Genomic DNA, 19,333 nt, shown 5'->3' with positions numbered 1-19,333 from the left:
ATACATTCCAGCCCTTAATGGTAAAGATTGCCCGTGATGCGCTGAGTAATATTCGACTTATTGCAATTTATACTTGACTATAAGCCGATATTTTGATGATTGTGCAATTGTGTCGAAATTTACTCTTCAAAGAGATGATATATAAAGGTCTCTGACCAGCAGAACTCAAGATATATCCTCGTCTGACGGGTATTCAATTCATCCATGCGTTTGACGCTTAGTCTGTAAGAATTCTCTTTTCCGACTTTCAGAAGCGGCCTTGGACGTCTTTAGACATAACTAATATCCCTAATTTTAGCATTCATATATATGTATATATACAGAAATTGACTATAACAATTCATAGAAACAAACAAAAACTCTCGTCTATTATATTTTTGTGGCATATTTGGAGGTCAATAAGAGGCGCAAGAAGGCGACCTTGGAGCCACATGCGGCTGAGTGCCGCGGTTGCGAATCATTGATGTAAATACTTTCAAAAAAGCAACGAACAACACATTCATATTCGCAATTTATTCACTATAAGCTTTTCAACTGACCCTCGTCGGTAGTGGCCGTCAGTACGGAGATTGCAATTCGAAATATAAAGATGAAATAGGTAGTGTGACGTAAGAATGGTATAACAACAACAACGAGAGAAATCACAAAACGAGAGCGTCAAGCAAAAATGCAATTACTGCAATACAAATTGGCTATAATAATTTTTGCTTAACGCTCTCGTTTTGTGATTTCTCTCGTTGTTGTTGTTATACCATTCTTACGTCACACTACCTATTTCATCTTTATATTTCGAATTGCAATCTCCGTATTATACTGACGGCCACTACCGACGAGGGTCAGTTGAAAAGCTTATAGTGAGTAAGTTGCGAATATGAATGTGTTGTTCGTTGCAATATTCAAATTCTGTACCATAAGGAACCTATTTCAAAAAAGCATGTAGTCCGAGTACGAGCCTACGGACGATTTACACCCAATATAGTCGACATACGATGCGTGGTGGCTGGAACCCTCGAAATCGCCGGTTCAACAGTTATAGCATGTAGATATATATTTGATATAGATCATTGGTACGAAATGGGTGTTCTGATGATGAAGACCGCCGACCGTGAAAATGCTGTAGTCCCGTTTAAAGATATTTTGGCCTGTCAATGTTAAACTACTGTGACGTCACAATTAAAGGTTTGTGACGTCGTGACTAAAAAAACAATAAAAAACATGTTTGTTTTTTAAATAAATTTTTGTTTTGAATGCAGCCCTAGCTTGATACATTCGCAGTCCGGATTTAATTCAGATGACGCAGAATTGTTAGTATCAGCGTTACCAACTACTGGAAGGGTTTTTGGTGACAAATCTTTTGTAAAATAGCGCCAAATTGACTGAAATCATGACAAATTATCGCTTATATTCAAAGTAGTAATTTTCAAAAATAATCACTTCGAGCAATCCAATTACGCTTATTAAATGGGCTTCTAGAAAAACCTCGTGGGCGTCACGAGAGAATTGAACAACCAGAATCGTTGTTCTCATAGCGATAGTTGAAGAAGTGGGTATAGTGTGAACGTTCGCTTCTGTGTGGGAACATCAGAAATTTAGAGGTTCACGTTCACAAACGAACCTTGGTAGGTTCTGCACTGTGAACCTTTTTCATACATTACAGTTTTCATTTCATTATAACATCTTTGGTTGAAATCTATTGCATTTCAACTGCGGGCCACTCTATGCATGGCGCTGGCAGCGTAAAAAAATCAACACTAAACGAGCATGCACCTTGACAATCTCAAAAAATTTTGCTGTGAGCTTGACCCTCAATCACACAACATCAAGAGCGAAATGCACTACCGACTACATGTCGGTAGACAGCGAATGATGCTTATTGAACCAATCAATGAAATTGATATCTAAAACGGCTATATTCAACTGATCGGCACGAAATGCACGTGAAAAACTGGTTGTTCTGGATCTGCCTCAAAAGTTGACTAACAAAGGGTAAACTCCCACCTACTAAACGTGGAGACATGTCGAAAAATGACCTTTATTTCTAATCAATTCACCAGCGATCGGAGTTTAGTTGTATAAAACTTCCCGTTTACATGTCCTCTTTTTCGGTTCCGAAAATATGAGGGGGGGGGGCAAAAATTTGCGTCGAGCTTGATAGGGGGCGATAAGTTGAAAAAGGTTGGGAACCACTGATCTATATCATTTATCTCCCGTACGCACTATTCCTGCCAGTTACAAAACATCCATGGTTATAATATGCTCGAAGTTTATATACTTGCGATAGCAATCTTCACTAGTAACAAATGCCTCATTAGCTCATGAGACGATAAATTTCTTCACGCAAATTGATAATGTCACCGTCGTAGGGTTCGATTTCAATTTGAGATCAGTAAAAATGAGTCATTTGTCCAAAGACTTCCATTCCACTACCACTTATTATAGATGGTGAAATATTAATACCTGTTAAAATCGTCCCAAGAGCAATCATAGAAGATAGTCCGATGTTCATTGCGAATACCCCGACATGCGGAATAGCGTGACCCATGCCGATTGTGAATGCAATCCCAAAGATCTAGAAATGCACCAAGAGAGCATTTTACGTTCGCACCATCTCAAGTCCAATTTAATGTATACAGGTTATATACCTGGGCGAATACGGTAAGCAATCCAGAAGAGATCCCTTCAGACACCGGATGAGTGATTTCCGCTGCAAATTCGTAACCAATTGGTAGATAGCCGGTCATGAAAAAGCTGAAACAATGGGACTGTTACGGTACACGCAGTCTTCCGACTCTGATTAGACTAGAGACTTGAATGGGTTCTTTTATCGGGTCTTCGATGACCTAACAAGTACCAGAAATTTAGAATTCGCAATTTCCAGTACTATGATAAAAAATTGTCACGAATGTGGTTCACACAATGCAATCTACATCTCTAAGTAATGTAATTGTTGATGAAGATGTATAGGTGAGCCACTCTAGCGGCCACCGCCACTGACTCGCTCTACATGCAGTTTAATTATGCTTCGTGAACCATATTACGGAACAAATTGACCGCAGGGATATCTAGAACTCTAAATATCCGTGATTGACTGCAGAAAGTAAAGGTTGGGTTGCACTGAAAAAAAGTCTTATTTTAATACCTTTAAAAAGCATACGGTGATAGTTTTTACAAAACCGTGAAATTGCGTCATTATGGCTCATTTATTTTCCAAATACCATATGCAATGCAGCAAAATCGTGACGTCTACATATACTTGAAATATCGGTCGTGTGTGATAATGGACCCAAACGTATAGTCGGTATGTCAGCATAGTGTTAACTGCAACTGTTCTATATAGTAGACCCAGAATCACTGAGTATGACGATGAAGTGACCTCATGGATTTATTTCAACGGCATGAACACATAATTACAGACGTCAGTGAGGATATTGAAATTGAAGATGAAATGCCACGTAATCTGTTATTTCAAATATTGATATATTCATCAAGCTATAGCTATATCTATTGCTATTGTAGTATACTACAATGTGCATCAAAGTAGGCTATGTGTCGGTGTTGTTGAAACGTTATATTTTACAATAAATCAGAGCCATGTCACCAGATATACATAGGATTGTACTCACCCGAGTGCCCCTGCAACCAGGTAGACTACCCACAACATCCCAAGAGATAGCGTGAAAGTGTATGACACCATAAAGACTGTCGTCATCACGTACACGAAGACAGTAGTTACTCTAAGAACAATGATACATATTAGTAACTTTTAGTCATGACTCGTGGTTATTAATATATCATAATCATGTTGAGATAGCAAACTCAGAATGAAATGCACGACAGAACTATGAAAGCAGACTCGTACTCCGTTAGGCTATTGAAGGAATGGACATCATTATTTACGGATTATAGTGATTATACCACCTCTGCTTACTTGTAAGCCTTCGTCTTGTCCAAGACAATTCCACAGATCACCGCCCCTACGATCCCAGCTATAACCATCGTTAGTCCAATTTCACCAGCTTCTTGGACATTTTCCTATTAATTGAACAATGCGCTCATGGTCATCATAAAATATTGCACTTTTGTGCCAACAATCCCAAAAACCAATTTGTCCGTCATCACTCGGAAGTTGATTACAAAATAGTACAAACGATTGCCCTCGATAAAATGCCGGTCTAAATTGATGTATATTTTCCTAACGTTACCATTACGATAGCGGGTTTTAAACGATATCATGACATTTGTAATATGCCTTTGAGGTGATATGATACAGCTTCTGGGCATGGTTCTGTTTCGATTTATTAGTATTTTATCAATTCAAAACACCACAAGATTGCAATAAGATGCAAATATAGTAGGGTTACCATACGTCCTCCTTTAGGACACTTTGTCCTTCTTTCTCTGGTTTTTGAAAATGTCCGCCGAGAACGACTAGATGTTCTCCGTTTTGAGATTTTGTTCTCATTTTTGAGAATTTTGGGCAATCAGCACTCAAGTAACGCTCCGGTGGCTATTTCGGGAGCTGAGCCGGAAAGTTGACTTTTTTTCAGTTAACCAACTGGTAACGCGAACGAAATACTGCTGACCTTTTTTTGGTCAACCGACCACGAAGTGGAACAAATTTACTATTTTTTCAAGATTTTCCTCCGGTATTCTAAGTTTTAAAATTTGGAAAAAGTGCCCTCCTTTCCCGATTCCAAAATATGGTAACCCTAAAATATAGGAATGTGTCAAAACGACGTGGAGTATGGTCTTTCCATCAGACACCCACCGTGACCTTTCAGAACTTGTAAATAAGAGCCAATGTACACTGAATGAAAAACAGAGATAACATAAAACGACAACCGACAATCTGGAGTGAACGGAAAGAATAGAGAAGCTATTTCACCTACAAAGATGCAGAAACAGTCAGAGAAACCTAGCAATTTCTTTTTTTGAAGTTCCTGCCATTAAAACAATAGATATACGTATCACGCAGGCAGAAATCATCAGGTTTCCGAGACGCAAGTCAACTTACCGGGTAATAGGTCAATATCTCTTGATTGAGCAAAATTGAAATTGCATAAAACGCTCCGGCATTGATACCTGTGTGTAATTAGAAATACGTTACGTGCGATACGATTGATATTTCACGACCTAATGATTGCGTAGAAATAATTATTTATTACTTATTATAATCAGCAAGACATTAACATACCTGCAGAGAAGTGGAAATCAGAATTACAATATTGTAATGTGATTTTAATTGAAAGTAATATAGCTTTCAAAAGTATATTCATATCTACATTTATTAACCCTTAGACTTTTGTTGTGCCCTTTATCAAGAGTTATCAGTACGATAACGGAAATAAAGCAGAGTTGAAGTCAAAACAAAATAGCGGGTTATCACGTAACAACGTCCGGTTTAAAAACAGGCAGCCCAAAATAACAGTGACAATAATGACAATGATGGGGGCTCGGGCTTTGTCTTATCGAGCCTCCCGTCTACATCGCATGTGGCATTTCACTGTGTTACAGTTTTGTTGTGTGATGTTGATATGTAATGTAGATGAATAAGGATTCTCTCTCTCTCTATTTTAATACTTTGACGGTTATTCCGGGGTGGTTTTATTGCTCAGACCAGATTTTAATTTGCTTTTGCGGAATCAGTGCGACACTAGCTTTCGATCAACACCAGTATTATTAAATTTGGGCGCCATTGTCGCAAGCTATTGGACTGCCAATTTTGCTGCTTTTAGCCGGCTCAGTTGCAGACCTCTCTGTGTATTCAAGCGTAACGAATGAGTTGTGCACCAATCCGCAGGTTAGTGTAATCTAATTATTGACTCCACTGCTGCGGAGAAAATTTGTTCAAATTCTGTACCACAAATAAATTATCAAAACAATCATATTCTCTCTGCAAATCCGCCCAAGTATATAAGGCGCTAAGGAGCAACGTTTCTGGAGCTGGTATACTTACTGTACGAAATCACGAGGAGCATTACAGGAACGCTCGTGACTAAACTTTTTATTGAACCCATATAGGATATTGCACGATCTTCTTGGTTTCGAAGAAATTCCATCTGGGCTCCACTTGGAGGAAGGGGAGGTTTTTCCTGAAAAACTGAAGGAAATGATGGTTTAGAACAGTGATTCTCAACCTTTTTGACCCCGCGGACCGGTAGACCTTCAAAAATCAAAATTAACCATACATTTAGGCCTAACTACGACAAATATATACAACTGAAATGTAATATTGTAAACTTGATTTAATGCTGCATTTTGGTAGTACACATTTATGCGTGAGTCTGTTGAAGTTTACGCAAGGCGAAGCTCGCGAAGTCATGTTGAAGGCCACTAACTTGATCGTGGCTGTTCGATATCCTTTTACAGAAATGAGATGCTGCTTGCCAGAACCTGTTATACTGCTAGGATCGCGTAATTGCAATGTCGGAATTTAACGACGTTTGTTTAAAGTCTTTCGCAGCTTCATATATGACTTGTTCGAAACAGTTTCGCTCCAATTTTACCATACGCTCAAAGTAGACCATGAAATCTCTATTATGATAATACGCAGAAACGAGCGCTTCAAATTTCAATTTACAATTTTAAATTCCATTTCTCTAATTAATGGACAAGCGTCAATCTTCCCGCATTTCGAAATTGAGATATAACATTCAAATATACGTCGCGGGCCTGTGGTTGAGAACCACAGGGTTAGAATTCTATTGAATCATTTCATATATATTGTTTTCACTACATATACTTTAACCGCGATATGTAACATGGTTTCAGAAAGCTATGCCAGGGATATATTGTACTGAGATGTCCCTGGTCTGAAATGAGGCATGCAGCTACATAGACGGATAGACCTATATTCAAACTTACTTATCAACACTAGTATTGCAAGTATAGTAGCAATCACAGCAGTTCCAATGAACATATATCTCAATGCCGGGCCAACGATATTTGGGTCGTCCACACTCGGGACAATGATTGGTGGGAGAAGAAATCCGATAGCGATTCCAGCCTGGAAAACATTTTTTGTACAAACTAAGCGCGGTCAGTCTATAATAGTATTCTCTGAATATCATCATTGACTGTTGTTCTGACATTTCTGTCAAGAACCAAAAGTCACGATGCGATTCAGATACTATCATCATTGTCACCATAGGTGGTAGGAACGGTGCGCTTTTATCGAAGATGCAATATTTATAAATAATGGCTTTTCTTTGGGGCTCTCTGTGAGGGAGCTCGGAACCTCTATCTCGAAACAGCAATATCATTGCTTCATTGTATGAAAGGGAATATCAGAGTGTTACCCCTGTGAAGTTCGGTCTGTTTTTTTGTTTGTTTTATGTTTATCGCCTAAAAAGTCATATGCGCCCAGTACAGTATAATTTCAGTAACGTCAGATATCTTTAAGGTCTTTCGTCATGTTCTGGACGACTTCCATACACGCCCTCTTCCACCATCGATCTATCTTGCTTTTCATGCGTCCGTAGCTTGGTTTTTACTGCCGACTTTCTTGGCTCGTCTCACCATCACTCTGGGCTTTCCGAAGCACTACTAAGGCAATGAGCTTAACCGCGAGGAGCCCAGATAAACCTCCGACACATAAACGTGGCAGAGTCGAGACTGGAACCAACAACCATTGGTGAAGTTCGGTCTAAAACTGCAAGGGCTGTATCGTATCCAAGTAGATGTATAAACAAGGTACTGGAGATTTGAACTCAGACGGAGTACGTCAATCAATCAACTCACAACAAACACACTGACACCTGTTCGCCAAACGAAATATACGCCTAGGTGCGACTGCGGGCGATCTTTCCCCTCTACAGAATTAGGATACGACGTCAGTAGTTTGAAATGCATTATGACCTTGACCGATACACGCAGAATTTGCATCGGTCTTATTTATCATACTTTCTGCTGTCTATTGCGTGGATTATATTGTCACTATTTCGTGATCTATAGTCGAGCTACACTACTGTAGTCACGTAATCGACTCAAGTTCGAGGAGTAGTAGCAATAGAATCCACGGAATAGACAACAGAAGGTACGATAAATAAGATAGATATAGGGGATGGCATAGGCGCCGAGTTACAGGGTGGCCGCCACCCCATACAATAAAATTAAATGCCCGCCGTCTTTGATTTCAAATCATCAGAGATGTCAATTAGTTAGTCCGTGACAGCGCGTGAATGCCAACTATTTACCATCAACCGATACGCGCGCGAATAATTGAATACGCAGCTTCGTCGGCGACTTCGGCGGCTTAAAGCGCCCTAATAAAGTGTAATCCGTGATTAGTATTCAAATCAGGCAATCGAAGCAACCTCGTTTACAACGTCGATTTCGACATGCTTGCGATGAGAAACATCTTCTCTCTCGACCAGATGAACGAATTCACGTTCTCCTTCTCTAAATTGTATTTGCGCCCATATTCATTACTCTAACAAGGCTTTACCAAGTTTTATCGCGAAATGCAGCAATGCAGCTCAAACGTCATTATAATGAGCCAACAATTTTCGAGATGTCAGACTTGGAACCCCATTGTGCTGTACGCAAATGGAGGAATTACTGATTAGATGCGTACTTTCTCGTTTGCTATCATCTGTAGGCTATACTAATTCTTGTCTGCTTTATACACTCGTATTTCCTCGGTGTCACTTGTCAGTACTTGATTTGTTATTAATACTTCTCATTGTGCAGTGCACACTGCACAGCGTTGAATTACGTTGTCAAATATTGATGCAACACGAGATTCTCGGTGGCGCAAATTCTGAATTTATTCGATTAGTTTGAACGGGAACCTTCTTATGTTCCAATAAACTTCATTGCTGGACGGACTCTATCGAGAGCAACCATATCGCGGATCGAATTTCAAACCTTTGGGATATGTATTTCAATTTAAAAGGTCGCGGCATGCGCCCATATTGCTCTTACTGCAATTAGTGCAATAACACGTGGATAATTAAAAGTGCACCATTTTACGATCAACTTCGACTGGCTGATTGGGGTCTACGGGCTGATATTAACCAGCGCGTTGTCCGCATTAAAACCCCGGATGCGTAGCCAGGGAGTTTCTCATTCATAACTAGAAATCGTATTCGTATTCGTATTATCGATGCTATACGTACTGCAAATTAGCGAGAATCATTTGTATGCGAAATGGGTCATCGATATCTCATGTGCACTATGGAAGGTGGTTTGATTTAGCGCGTCCGCATGCAGGCCTGCTACCGTCCGCAAAAACACTTTCGCCAAACAGTAATAATCTCCGAGTGTAATATTGTTTGTGTTTATGTATCTTTTTGATTAAAACTTATGCCCGCGTCTGAACAAATTGTGCTCGTTTCCATTGCCGAATCTGGGTATTTGTGTATGACTAGCGCACCCTGTAATCGCAATTATTGCAGGTTTGCGGCATGTCTGCAATTTCGTTATCAGCGGAACCTTACCGGCCGATTGTACAGTCCGTTAAAATTGATAGGTATAGAACCGAATTTGTACACCTAATAAGGATCGTTACGCATCAGTACGCTGTGCGAAATACTTAGTATTGATCAATTTTATCGGACTGTACAATCGGCCGGTAAGGTCCCGCTGATAACGAAATTGCAGACAGACGTAGATTTCATCGCGCGCTCTGAGAAACGCCATCCCCTATCGCGATTTGACGAACAAATTATATATACGTTTAAATATACGCTCACATTCTACAAATTAAAGTGCATTAATATCATCGATGAGGGCCGCAAGCCGCGTTTAAAATATTTTGTGAACCATTTTTGAGATAAATATTCGCGGAGCGCAAAGTTGAACAGTGTTTTATTGTGTGTGCCTGCTAGTAGGAATTTATTCCAGTGACCATAATATTAATCCAATTATGCTTTGTGGACGTAAATCGGAAAATGCAGCAATGCATTTTAATCAGCAATCAATTGTCGCGATGCGAGCTACTCAATACTAGGTAAAACCCATTGTGTTGGGGGTAAGGGATTAATACTGATTGAATTGCAACTGAATATTAGAGTCAGAATGGTTATTTCAAAAGGACGGAGTTTTGCGTTTAAAAAGGATGGGGTTTCGACACCCCCTTGGCTACGCACCAGCCTCCCCCCCCCCCATGCAAAAATAAAGTCGGCGCCTATGGGGGATGGTGCATAGATTATTATTGACTTGGACCAGCGTTTTATATTACACGCTAAGTCATTTGGTTTTACGGTGTCCGGTCAATACCGAGAATGCTATTACCGAGAATGCTATTACCGAGAAGGACAATACCGAGAATGGACATTACCGAGAATGGACAATGCTGAGAATGGGCATTACCGAGAATGGACACCACCGAGAATGGACATTACCGAGAATGCAATATATGGAATGCAGGCATGTTATGCATGTGAACAGGTCGTGTGTGTGCATCACAGCGTTGCTACATTCGGTATCGATTCTCAGGTATAAATTTCTCGACAACATCAGTTACATTAAGCTATATTCTTGGCATTGGCCATTCTCGGTAATGTCCATTCTCGGTAATGTCCGTTCTCGGTAATGTCCATTCTCGGTAATGTCCGTTCTCGGTAATGTCCATTCTCGGTAATGTCCATCTCGGTAATAGCATTCTCGGTAATAGTATGGAACCCCGGTCCGAACACTATCCGAGTCCGTCCGCTGCTCATTGCTCATCACGGTGAAGGACGCCAAAACCTGACAGATATGGTCATGCTAAGTTGACCATGACATGACGTCATGCTTTACTGCTTTACAGGGAAACAGCAGCACAATAAATACAATAGTCTACGTAACATTCCTTCTCAAAACATGTAAAACCGGTTCCATACTATTACCGAGAATGCTATTACCGACATTTGTATTTGAATAAAATAGTATTTACGGTGAGCACAACTATAATAAATAACCAAAGAATCGGTCACCGTAAATACTATTTTATTCAAATACAAATTTTTCGACGGCAATAATTCCGCTTCCACTGGTTGGAATTGGACTGAATTTGGCGAGCATCGTTGCTATAGACAGCCTAACACTTTCATGGAGTGAACAGAAAATTTTCAAAATTTTTTATTTGTGCCTTTCATATAATAAATAGAAACTTTCTTCTCCTGTAGCAAAGCGGTTACTGGCTGGAATTGAGCCAAATTTTGTGTGTAGACTTAAATTAGGTAACCTAACAATTTTATCAAGTAGCCAGTACGATTTGAGAAAAAAGGTCATTTTTGAAGAGCCCTACTGTACAATTAGTATTATTCGGAAAATTTATTCGACTCGGATTTCGAAAGGCATTATTCGGATTCGCATGGATCTATGGTTGAGATTGTTCGGATTCGGACAGATAGTTCCTCAGAGACTCAAGCTGTCGGACAGATTCGGATTCTCGGAAATCAATATCCGCTCATCACTGCCTTCATTGCATGCAGTAATGAACGCTATCCATTGACCAAGAAACAGCAGGTTGATGAATTGCAACTTCGCTGGTCGTTCCGAAACTATGAATTCATAAATTAGTATTCAGTTACTCACTTGGAATCCGAATACTCCAATTGAGCAAGCAGTCGAAACTTCTTTAGGCCCGAACCAAGTCGCAGCGACCTTGGACGGCAAGCCCAATATGACTACCTTGCAAAGAGAATCGCATCATCAAATATGTAGTCATAAGGCAAGCTTCAGGTTTCGTAAACTTCAATTTCACTCACTTGACCAACAGCCGCAATAATTTGCCCCGTCATGGTCACGGCGAATAGATGTGGTTCACATGATCCGATTTTAACACAAGCTCCAAGCGCATTTAGACCGGATCCTACTATTGCAATCGTTCGAACCCCATGTCTGTCAAGGAGCCACATAGCTGGAACTATCAGGGGAACGAATGCCAGCATAAAAACCATTGAGAGCCAGTTCACAGTTGTCAATTCTACCCCGTAGAAGCTGGAAAATGAAACGTCATATCATAATTGCGAAAGGCCTTGTATATATAGCCAGACTTGAATAACTAGATAATTCTAATAGTCTAATTAGACCAATTACACCGAAATGACGGTAATCTAATTTTTGAAATGTTTCTATACTCAAATTTAATTCTAATCCAATTTATGGCTCTGCTGAAAATGCTACTGGAGAACTGTACAGTGCTAAAGAGCAATGCTTGCTGAACAGACTTTTACCACTCTCGTGCTTATGAGAATGTGGAACTCTGATTTAATGTGAACTTAACTTGTACCAATTTCTAAGTTTTTGCGAATCAAGTAATTCTATAAATTATAATATAATGCGAAAAAAACGTGTAGCTATAACTTTAATTCTTGTCAAATTTGGAAAAAATGGTGTAGCTATAATTCTAATCTAAGTATAAAAATTTCTAGCTATCCTACTATGTTTATAGCCACATTTTAACTCGACTCATCGCGAGAAATGAGTAAGGCAAAACTGAAATCGTTCAATGCTCGTGATGATGAATTTCAATCATTGAACACGTACGAACTCATTGCACGGTGATTTAAGGTATATTGGCTCCTTGTAAATTCAGGCAATATTGTTGATGTTTTGATCAGTACAAACGGCTACCCACCGTAGATTTACCGCCGCACTCACCTAGTTATGATATTACTGATAATGCTGTATTGAATCCATTGAAATCCGCTGGTGGCAGAATAGGCGGCAAATAATGCCAACATCACCCATCTTCTCTTGTACAGCTTGATCCCAGATTCATCACTATCCGGATTTTTCTTTTGTACAGTATCATTTTTCTGCATGCTCAACAATTTCTCTGCCGTACACAAATCAACTCCTGGAATAGAATCCCGTGGAAATTTATGAATAGAAGTTTACTGCGGCGTCACTGAAACGTTGATGCTTGCATTAACACTCGGCTCCTATATATTTTGTGACGAAATATGTAGAAAGTAGTAGTAGATGAAAGAAGGCAGCACAGTTTCCTATTAATTAAAGTAAATTACAGTACACCGATCACAATTGTCAGCTCTCCCACTAGGAATTATCCATTCACGTCATTCGCAGGCTTGGACAATCGCATTCATTGGTCATTACTGTCATCGAGCAAAATCAATCATGTATCCAAATCGAGCACTGATTGTAATTATTCCAAATGACTAGTGATAGACAATTTTCTCCCAGTAACGTATTTCAACCCATTAAACCAAAGTCATTTTATCAACACAATTATCACTTCGGTCGCACTATGGCAACTTCGAAGAGCTTCTTGAAGGTACAGAACTTCAATATACATTTGGATAGTATATTCTTATTGAAATGAACCCGAATATTTTCGGCTGACACTCGTCAGGGGTAAGCGTCAGCAACTAGTAGAGAATTAAAAAGAACGCTGCATATCAACAATCGTATCACATATATTACGTCAAAGAGAGCGTTCAATGTACTATTTTTACACGAACTCCTTTTGTTGACACAGCCTTGACTGGTCGACTTTTCTCAGACGCTCTGCCGCGAGTAGCTACAAACGACACGTTTGCGGTGTAGCATTCTTAATCCCTTATAGTTCACCACAAAAACATTAAAAGTGCGTGGCGCTGACTTGGAAACTGAGCTGGGGAGATCGCATTTTTCAGGTTAAATATAGCTGACCCCAGAATTATTGTTCGACAACATAACTCTCGAATTTAGGGAGTGAGTATTGAACCGTCATAATCTCTCCCCTCGGAACCGGGCATGGGGTATGCCGGTTATCTAATTATGATATAATTTGACAAATATTTCTTCGTTCTAATTTTATTTCTAATTAAATTTGTGCATTGTTTCTATCCTATTATTTTAATTCTAACATAATTCTGGTTTTCCTGAAAATGCTGCAGGATAACTCTAGCCTAGAGCAAAACGAGCCAAGCTTGCTGTACAGACGTTTGCCATTCTCATGCTTATGAGTATGAACAGTATTACTGCGGATTAGATAATACCTGCTCTCGTTTCAATTCCCCAGTTGATTTGCGAATTCAATAATTCCAACTGTGTAGCTCAAATTATAATTATTGCCAAACTGTGTAACTGTAATTCTAATTTTATTCTAGTTGCCAACTCTGGTATGGTGGGAGTGTGGCGGTTAAGGTACTCGATAGCAATTATGCATCGCTCTGATTGTTAATAATATCTCGTCCTATTTCTTTTCCTAATACATCACATTCTGATCATAATGGAAAACAATCAGGAGATATACGTCTCTCAACAGGTAGGGAGTTAGCAATAATTCCCGGATATCACGATACCCATTCACTTTTCGTAGTAATGATGCCTAACCATGGAGCGAAATTATTATCAATATCAGATCATTAATTAGACTGCATCAATCAATCAGTCAATCAGTTTTATTAATATTTTCAGCGTTTCAAAACACCACAAAACTGCGATACAATGAAAAGATAGGAGGGTGTCGAAACAACTTGGAGTAGTCGTTAAGATCAGACACCCACCTTGGCCTAGGCGAAGTAAAGAAGAGGCATGCACACTGAATGAAAGTAATGCAGAGAATATAAGACGCAAGCGACAAAATAAGGTGGCATGTGGCGGAAGGCGAGGTCGTTATCCGGTCGTCCTGAAGGCTGGCTATTATTCATTTAGAAGAAATAGCTTGTATTTCGACTTGAATGCGGACATGCTCGACGACTGTCGGATAGCCGGCGAGATGCTGTTCCACAATTGGGGTCCGGCATACTTGATAGAGCAATGCGTTTTCTTGTATTCAGTCCTGATCATATGGTAGTTGTTCTTCGTTGACGTGCGAGTGCTGTACTTGTGCGCTTTTGACTCCGAGGTGAAGTAGTCGTTGAAATTTGAGGGACATTGACCGCAATGGAACTGATACATAAACTTGGCAATTTCTAGCTTCCTCATATCTTCTATGTTCAGAACACCAAATCTCGTCACCAACCAATTTATTTGGCCTATACAGGGCCAGACTAACAAACCGTATACCAATACGATGCGACTACACCCGCAGTTAAAACCTCAAGAGAATTTCAAATATGCATCCGTGATTCACCAACTCTTTTTCCTCCAAGTTCTCGCGACGCATGTTTATGTTGTGAACTAGGGACTAAGAAAATTATACCGCAAAGGAGTCATTTGTGGCGAGTCACAGGCAGAACGCCCTCGAATTCGGCCAGTATCACTTGGAAAATCCAATGACGTAAATAAGTTCAAGATTGTGCAGCCGTAACAATACAATGCCACAATCTTAGCGAACAGAGTGTGCAGCTGTGTATTCACACTGAAAGGATGGCACACGAAAAATAACCTATACCCCGGAATTCAGAAACCCCATTAAATTTCTATAGCACGATTTGATCCAATCATCATTATTAATCGGCGTTTTCTATACTATGTATACATTCAATCACCATAGCTCTCTGCTACTTCGCGGAAGAAACAGTTCTGATTGATTCGTTGTGTAAAGTATTTCTATAAATCATAGGCCTATATGTCCCTGCGTGTCACTTGTAGGCTACTTCATTTGTGCTTATTCTTTTTTATCAAGCATCATTTGGTTTAACATGTTGTGTTTGATTCATATCGCGCGGTGAGAAGTCTGAGGTATGGGTTCTATTTTCGTGTATCACCTTTAGGATGTTCACAAACACTCTTTTCGATCATTATTATATTGATCGACGTTTCGTTTTAAATCTACGAATAGCTGCAGCACAGATATGAACGAGTCACGTGCTACCCCAAAGACTCAGGTTGCCGTACTATGCGGTCTTTGTTTTATCGAATTTTGTTTAGTTTCCTTCTGGTTCTGCTTGTGTCGTTGGAAATGCTGGATTTCAGCAACGACATTACAAAATATATTGGTACAGTAAACATGAGATACACTGCTCGTGTAGATCATGAAAGTGTGCCTCTACCTCTATAGCGAATCGAACTTTAACTGATGAAAACTGTGTCAAAGCATAGAATCACTATGAGTAAAGTATGTATTTATGTAACTCATATTAGCCGTCAATCAGTTAGTAAACTTTTTCGCTGCCCGCAACACCGTTTTGTGCAGTCCGCGAAAGCCTCAATAAATGTTGTTAAAATATTGATAAAATGCGTACAAAAAATCAAATTACTGTAGATACTTGACTTTCTTCTTGGTTTTCTGAATATATTTCAACATGATAATGATAGGTTTTATTCTTACCATAGAATTTTTTAATTTTATTGATAGCCCGACCTTTCGACACATGCATTTTGAAAGGTTTCAATTGCTAAACATCAAAGAAAGTAAAACGTAAAAATGACTTATTCCGAACAACGCGCAAGATTCTTTCTTTTAATTTTGTACTTGGAAAAACCGATTCGCGAGTGTGCTAAATAGATTCGCTCTTTGTATGTGTAGAAGAGAAGTATTCTTATTTAAAATATTTATATATTGTAGAAGCGCATATTAAAGGTAACATGGTTATGATGCTGTCAGCATTGTGTGTCCGGTTCTAAGAATCGGAACAACCGATTTTCATCCCCAATTTTGACAACGAGGACGACCAGGAGCTTATAAATTCTCGTCGATGTTTCTGACTGGTCTGCGTTATCATCAAATCAATACTTGGTTTGTTTTAAATATAAAAATACATACATCTTTCCATGTTGCCGGTCATCATATAATGAAATAAAAATATTGAATTTTGACTTAGTATCCCAATTTCATATCGTGCGGCCCGCGAATGGATTCAAATGTTGAATGCCGACCCTCGAGCTAAAAAGCTTGCCCAACCCTGGTATACACCCTCTGTCTGTAACAATCGAGTGGTGGTAAGTTCGCTCCTGTAATTTGAAAAAAATCTCAAGACGAATGCAAAATTAATACGTAACTCTTGGTTGTGAAGTATAGAACCGGCTCCGGTCAAAATCGAAGCTGGAACAAATTACGACTCAGATATGTGGGACGCCATCTGCTAAACAGTTGAAATTCATTTGATTCCTCTCTCACGCACGTATCGAAAGTGTGCGTGTGCGGCTGTGCGCCTTCAGAACATTTGAGTGGACTGGTGTTTTGGAATCTATACGCTAACAAATCACACTTGTTTACCCTGAATTATATCCACTTTGCTTTTTCATAGTATCGTTGCGCCTCACCTTAGGTTTTCGTCGGTAGTATTCCTTCAGTTTCCACTCCCGGGCCAATATGACTTCTATTAAAACGGCCTATATTTTAGGAAATATACGTAACTACCTGTGCTTCCGACATACGAAAGTATGAATGTGCGCAAAAAATGACGAGAAGTATTTGTATTGACTGAGTGCAAAATAATTCGACTCCATATTTCGTCCTGTAATGAAAGTGTCGAATTGAGTCTGACTTTATTATGCCCGGTGATACGCGAGTCTTTTCGTTCGCGATTAACTTGAGACTACGAATGAATTTGAGAACTTCGGGAAGCAACATTTGTAATAAACGTCGTTGTTATTTATGCCAGCACTCAGCAAATAGCAAAATCCAACATGACATCTGCAATTGCCGGGACTCTTCAATCTATGTACTGATGAGCTACTACTTTCCTTGAAAACGAGGAATAGCTCTAAACCACGAGGAACATGCATAGCATATACATTTGCACAGATGAAAAGCAAAAATAAAACTTAGAGATCCCGTCATATCAAGCTCTAATTGAGCATGACTCTTTCGTAACTGAACCTAGGTTGCTGTGATTTTCCAGCTGATTTCTCCATATTTTAGACTTTTAGAGTATGAAAGATGTAATCAAAAAAATTCGAAATAATCTTTGAGCATAACATAGCATGGTTTTTGCTGTGATCTCAACGAAGTAATTACTTGCAATAAATAATACCTGGTGTAGCAAACACTACAGCCGCACGCAGTGAAGACTATCCGCTGTTTTCAGCTTATATATTTTATATTTTCATGCTTTCCTGATCCTGATTTTCATTAAGCTAAAATACGGTTATAAGTACGGCTACATTCATGCATAGCATATATTGTGGATTCGAATTATCCGCGCCAAATGTGCCTTAGGTAATTCGCAAAGGCTGTTTTAATCTGCAAAACATTTTGGAATAACTGGAGTAATTTGAAAGTGTGCCATTAATATTGTAGAGTCGTCTTTAAAGTTTATTGCAGTGGTTCTCAACCTTTTTGTCTTCTCCGACCCCCGCACTGGACCATCACGGACTTCCACGGACCCCCTTAGTTTTAGTTCATTTTACGCTCCATTTTCGTGCAACCGTCATCTGCATTTGTGCAAATATTACTTCTAGGCTAGTGATAAACAGCAACAAATTGACTGCTATTGAAATTAACATCATACTATTTATGCAGAAATTAGGAAGTTTTATTATTTCAAAGCGAATTCTCTAGCTTCATTTCTTGAAATCCGCGGACGTATCTTGAAAATCCGAGCCTTTGGTTTCATATGAAGGAGTGTCGAAAATCTATTTCCACAAAGATAAAGGCAGTGGCGAATGTAATAATAACGCGTAACGCTTCCGACGACATCTTTGCGTATATGGTCGTAACATTTGTGGGACCAAAATTGAGAGACTGATTTTTAATTAATATATAACGTCCAGCCTATAGCTACCGCAGCTCACTGATCTTGCACCAATTCTAGAATGCAGTTATGTATATCACAAGAGAAAAGGAATTTTTGCCAACGAATTTCTTCCAAAACCACAACAAAACACCTCTAAACTACGCAATGTTTGTATCAGTGACCCATTGGCAGTTTGGAAATTAAAATGACTTTGCACAGTAGAATATTTCATTTCAGACGACCATTCTGTGTGAGTCCTGAAGTTTTAGTAGTTATGAAGCGAAATTGCCTCGTGATTTCTCAAATTTAAGACACACACTAATCAGGTCATCAACCATTATACAAATTTGGAGGTTTCGCGGACCCCTTGAAAATGCTACGCGGACCCCCAGGTTACTATATAGGTAGTAACAATTATGTACGGAATTGTATCGAATGCTGATAGCTCCCGACTCGCTTTCAAATGGATATAATTACACAAATAGCTGTTTTACCACGAAATAATAATAATAAAACAAATAGCTTCTGGCAGATATACCTCTTCTACACTACATTTATACTTAACTCCCTTGAATACAATGAGAATTATTCTATCCCACTACTCAGTTGTCCAAAACACTAGATTATTGTTTTGCTTTTACTCCAGAATCCACAGTATATCCCTGCCAACAACAGACCGCTTTCGCAATCAAACGAACTGGACTAAAATCGCAGTCAAAATTTGTCATTGTCTCCTTGAGGTTACCTGGTAGACACTGCCAATATCCGGGATATCTGGGTCAATATTAGCGAGCTGACAAAACGCTACGCATCAGAATGGAGTGGAAACT

The 19,333-nt window shown here is 39.3% G+C and overlaps 1 protein-coding gene across 1 annotated transcript in view; it reads right to left on the bottom strand.

Annotated features, from left to right (window-relative positions):
- LOC145440489 (choline/ethanolamine transporter FLVCR2-like) overlaps positions 1-19,333 on the bottom strand; it is a 20,430-nt gene extending 1,097 nt beyond the window's left edge. Inside the window, exons 1-11 of the mRNA XM_080318107.1 lie at positions 17,089-19,333; positions 12,592-12,790; positions 11,697-11,928; positions 11,524-11,619; positions 6,865-7,006; positions 5,957-6,100; positions 5,015-5,082; positions 3,929-4,032; positions 3,624-3,734; positions 2,643-2,748; positions 2,458-2,569 (exon numbers count right to left, since the gene is read on the bottom strand). Coding sequence (XP_080174233.1) covers positions 2,458-2,569; positions 2,643-2,748; positions 3,624-3,734; positions 3,929-4,032; positions 5,015-5,082; positions 5,957-6,100; positions 6,865-7,006; positions 11,524-11,619; positions 11,697-11,928; positions 12,592-12,755 — 1,279 coding nt within the window. The 5' untranslated portion in view covers positions 12,756-12,790; positions 17,089-19,333. The remainder of the gene's footprint in view (positions 1-2,457; positions 2,570-2,642; positions 2,749-3,623; positions 3,735-3,928; positions 4,033-5,014; positions 5,083-5,956; positions 6,101-6,864; positions 7,007-11,523; positions 11,620-11,696; positions 11,929-12,591; positions 12,791-17,088) is intronic.

The sequence above is a fragment of the Botryllus schlosseri genome, chromosome 6 (assembly GCF_051294905.1).
Source record: "Botryllus schlosseri isolate E-star chromosome 6, Bs_hap1, whole genome shotgun sequence".
In the NCBI taxonomy this organism is placed as follows: domain Eukaryota; kingdom Metazoa; phylum Chordata; class Ascidiacea; order Stolidobranchia; family Styelidae; genus Botryllus; species Botryllus schlosseri.
This window is presented reverse-complemented; position numbering and strand designations above follow the sequence as displayed.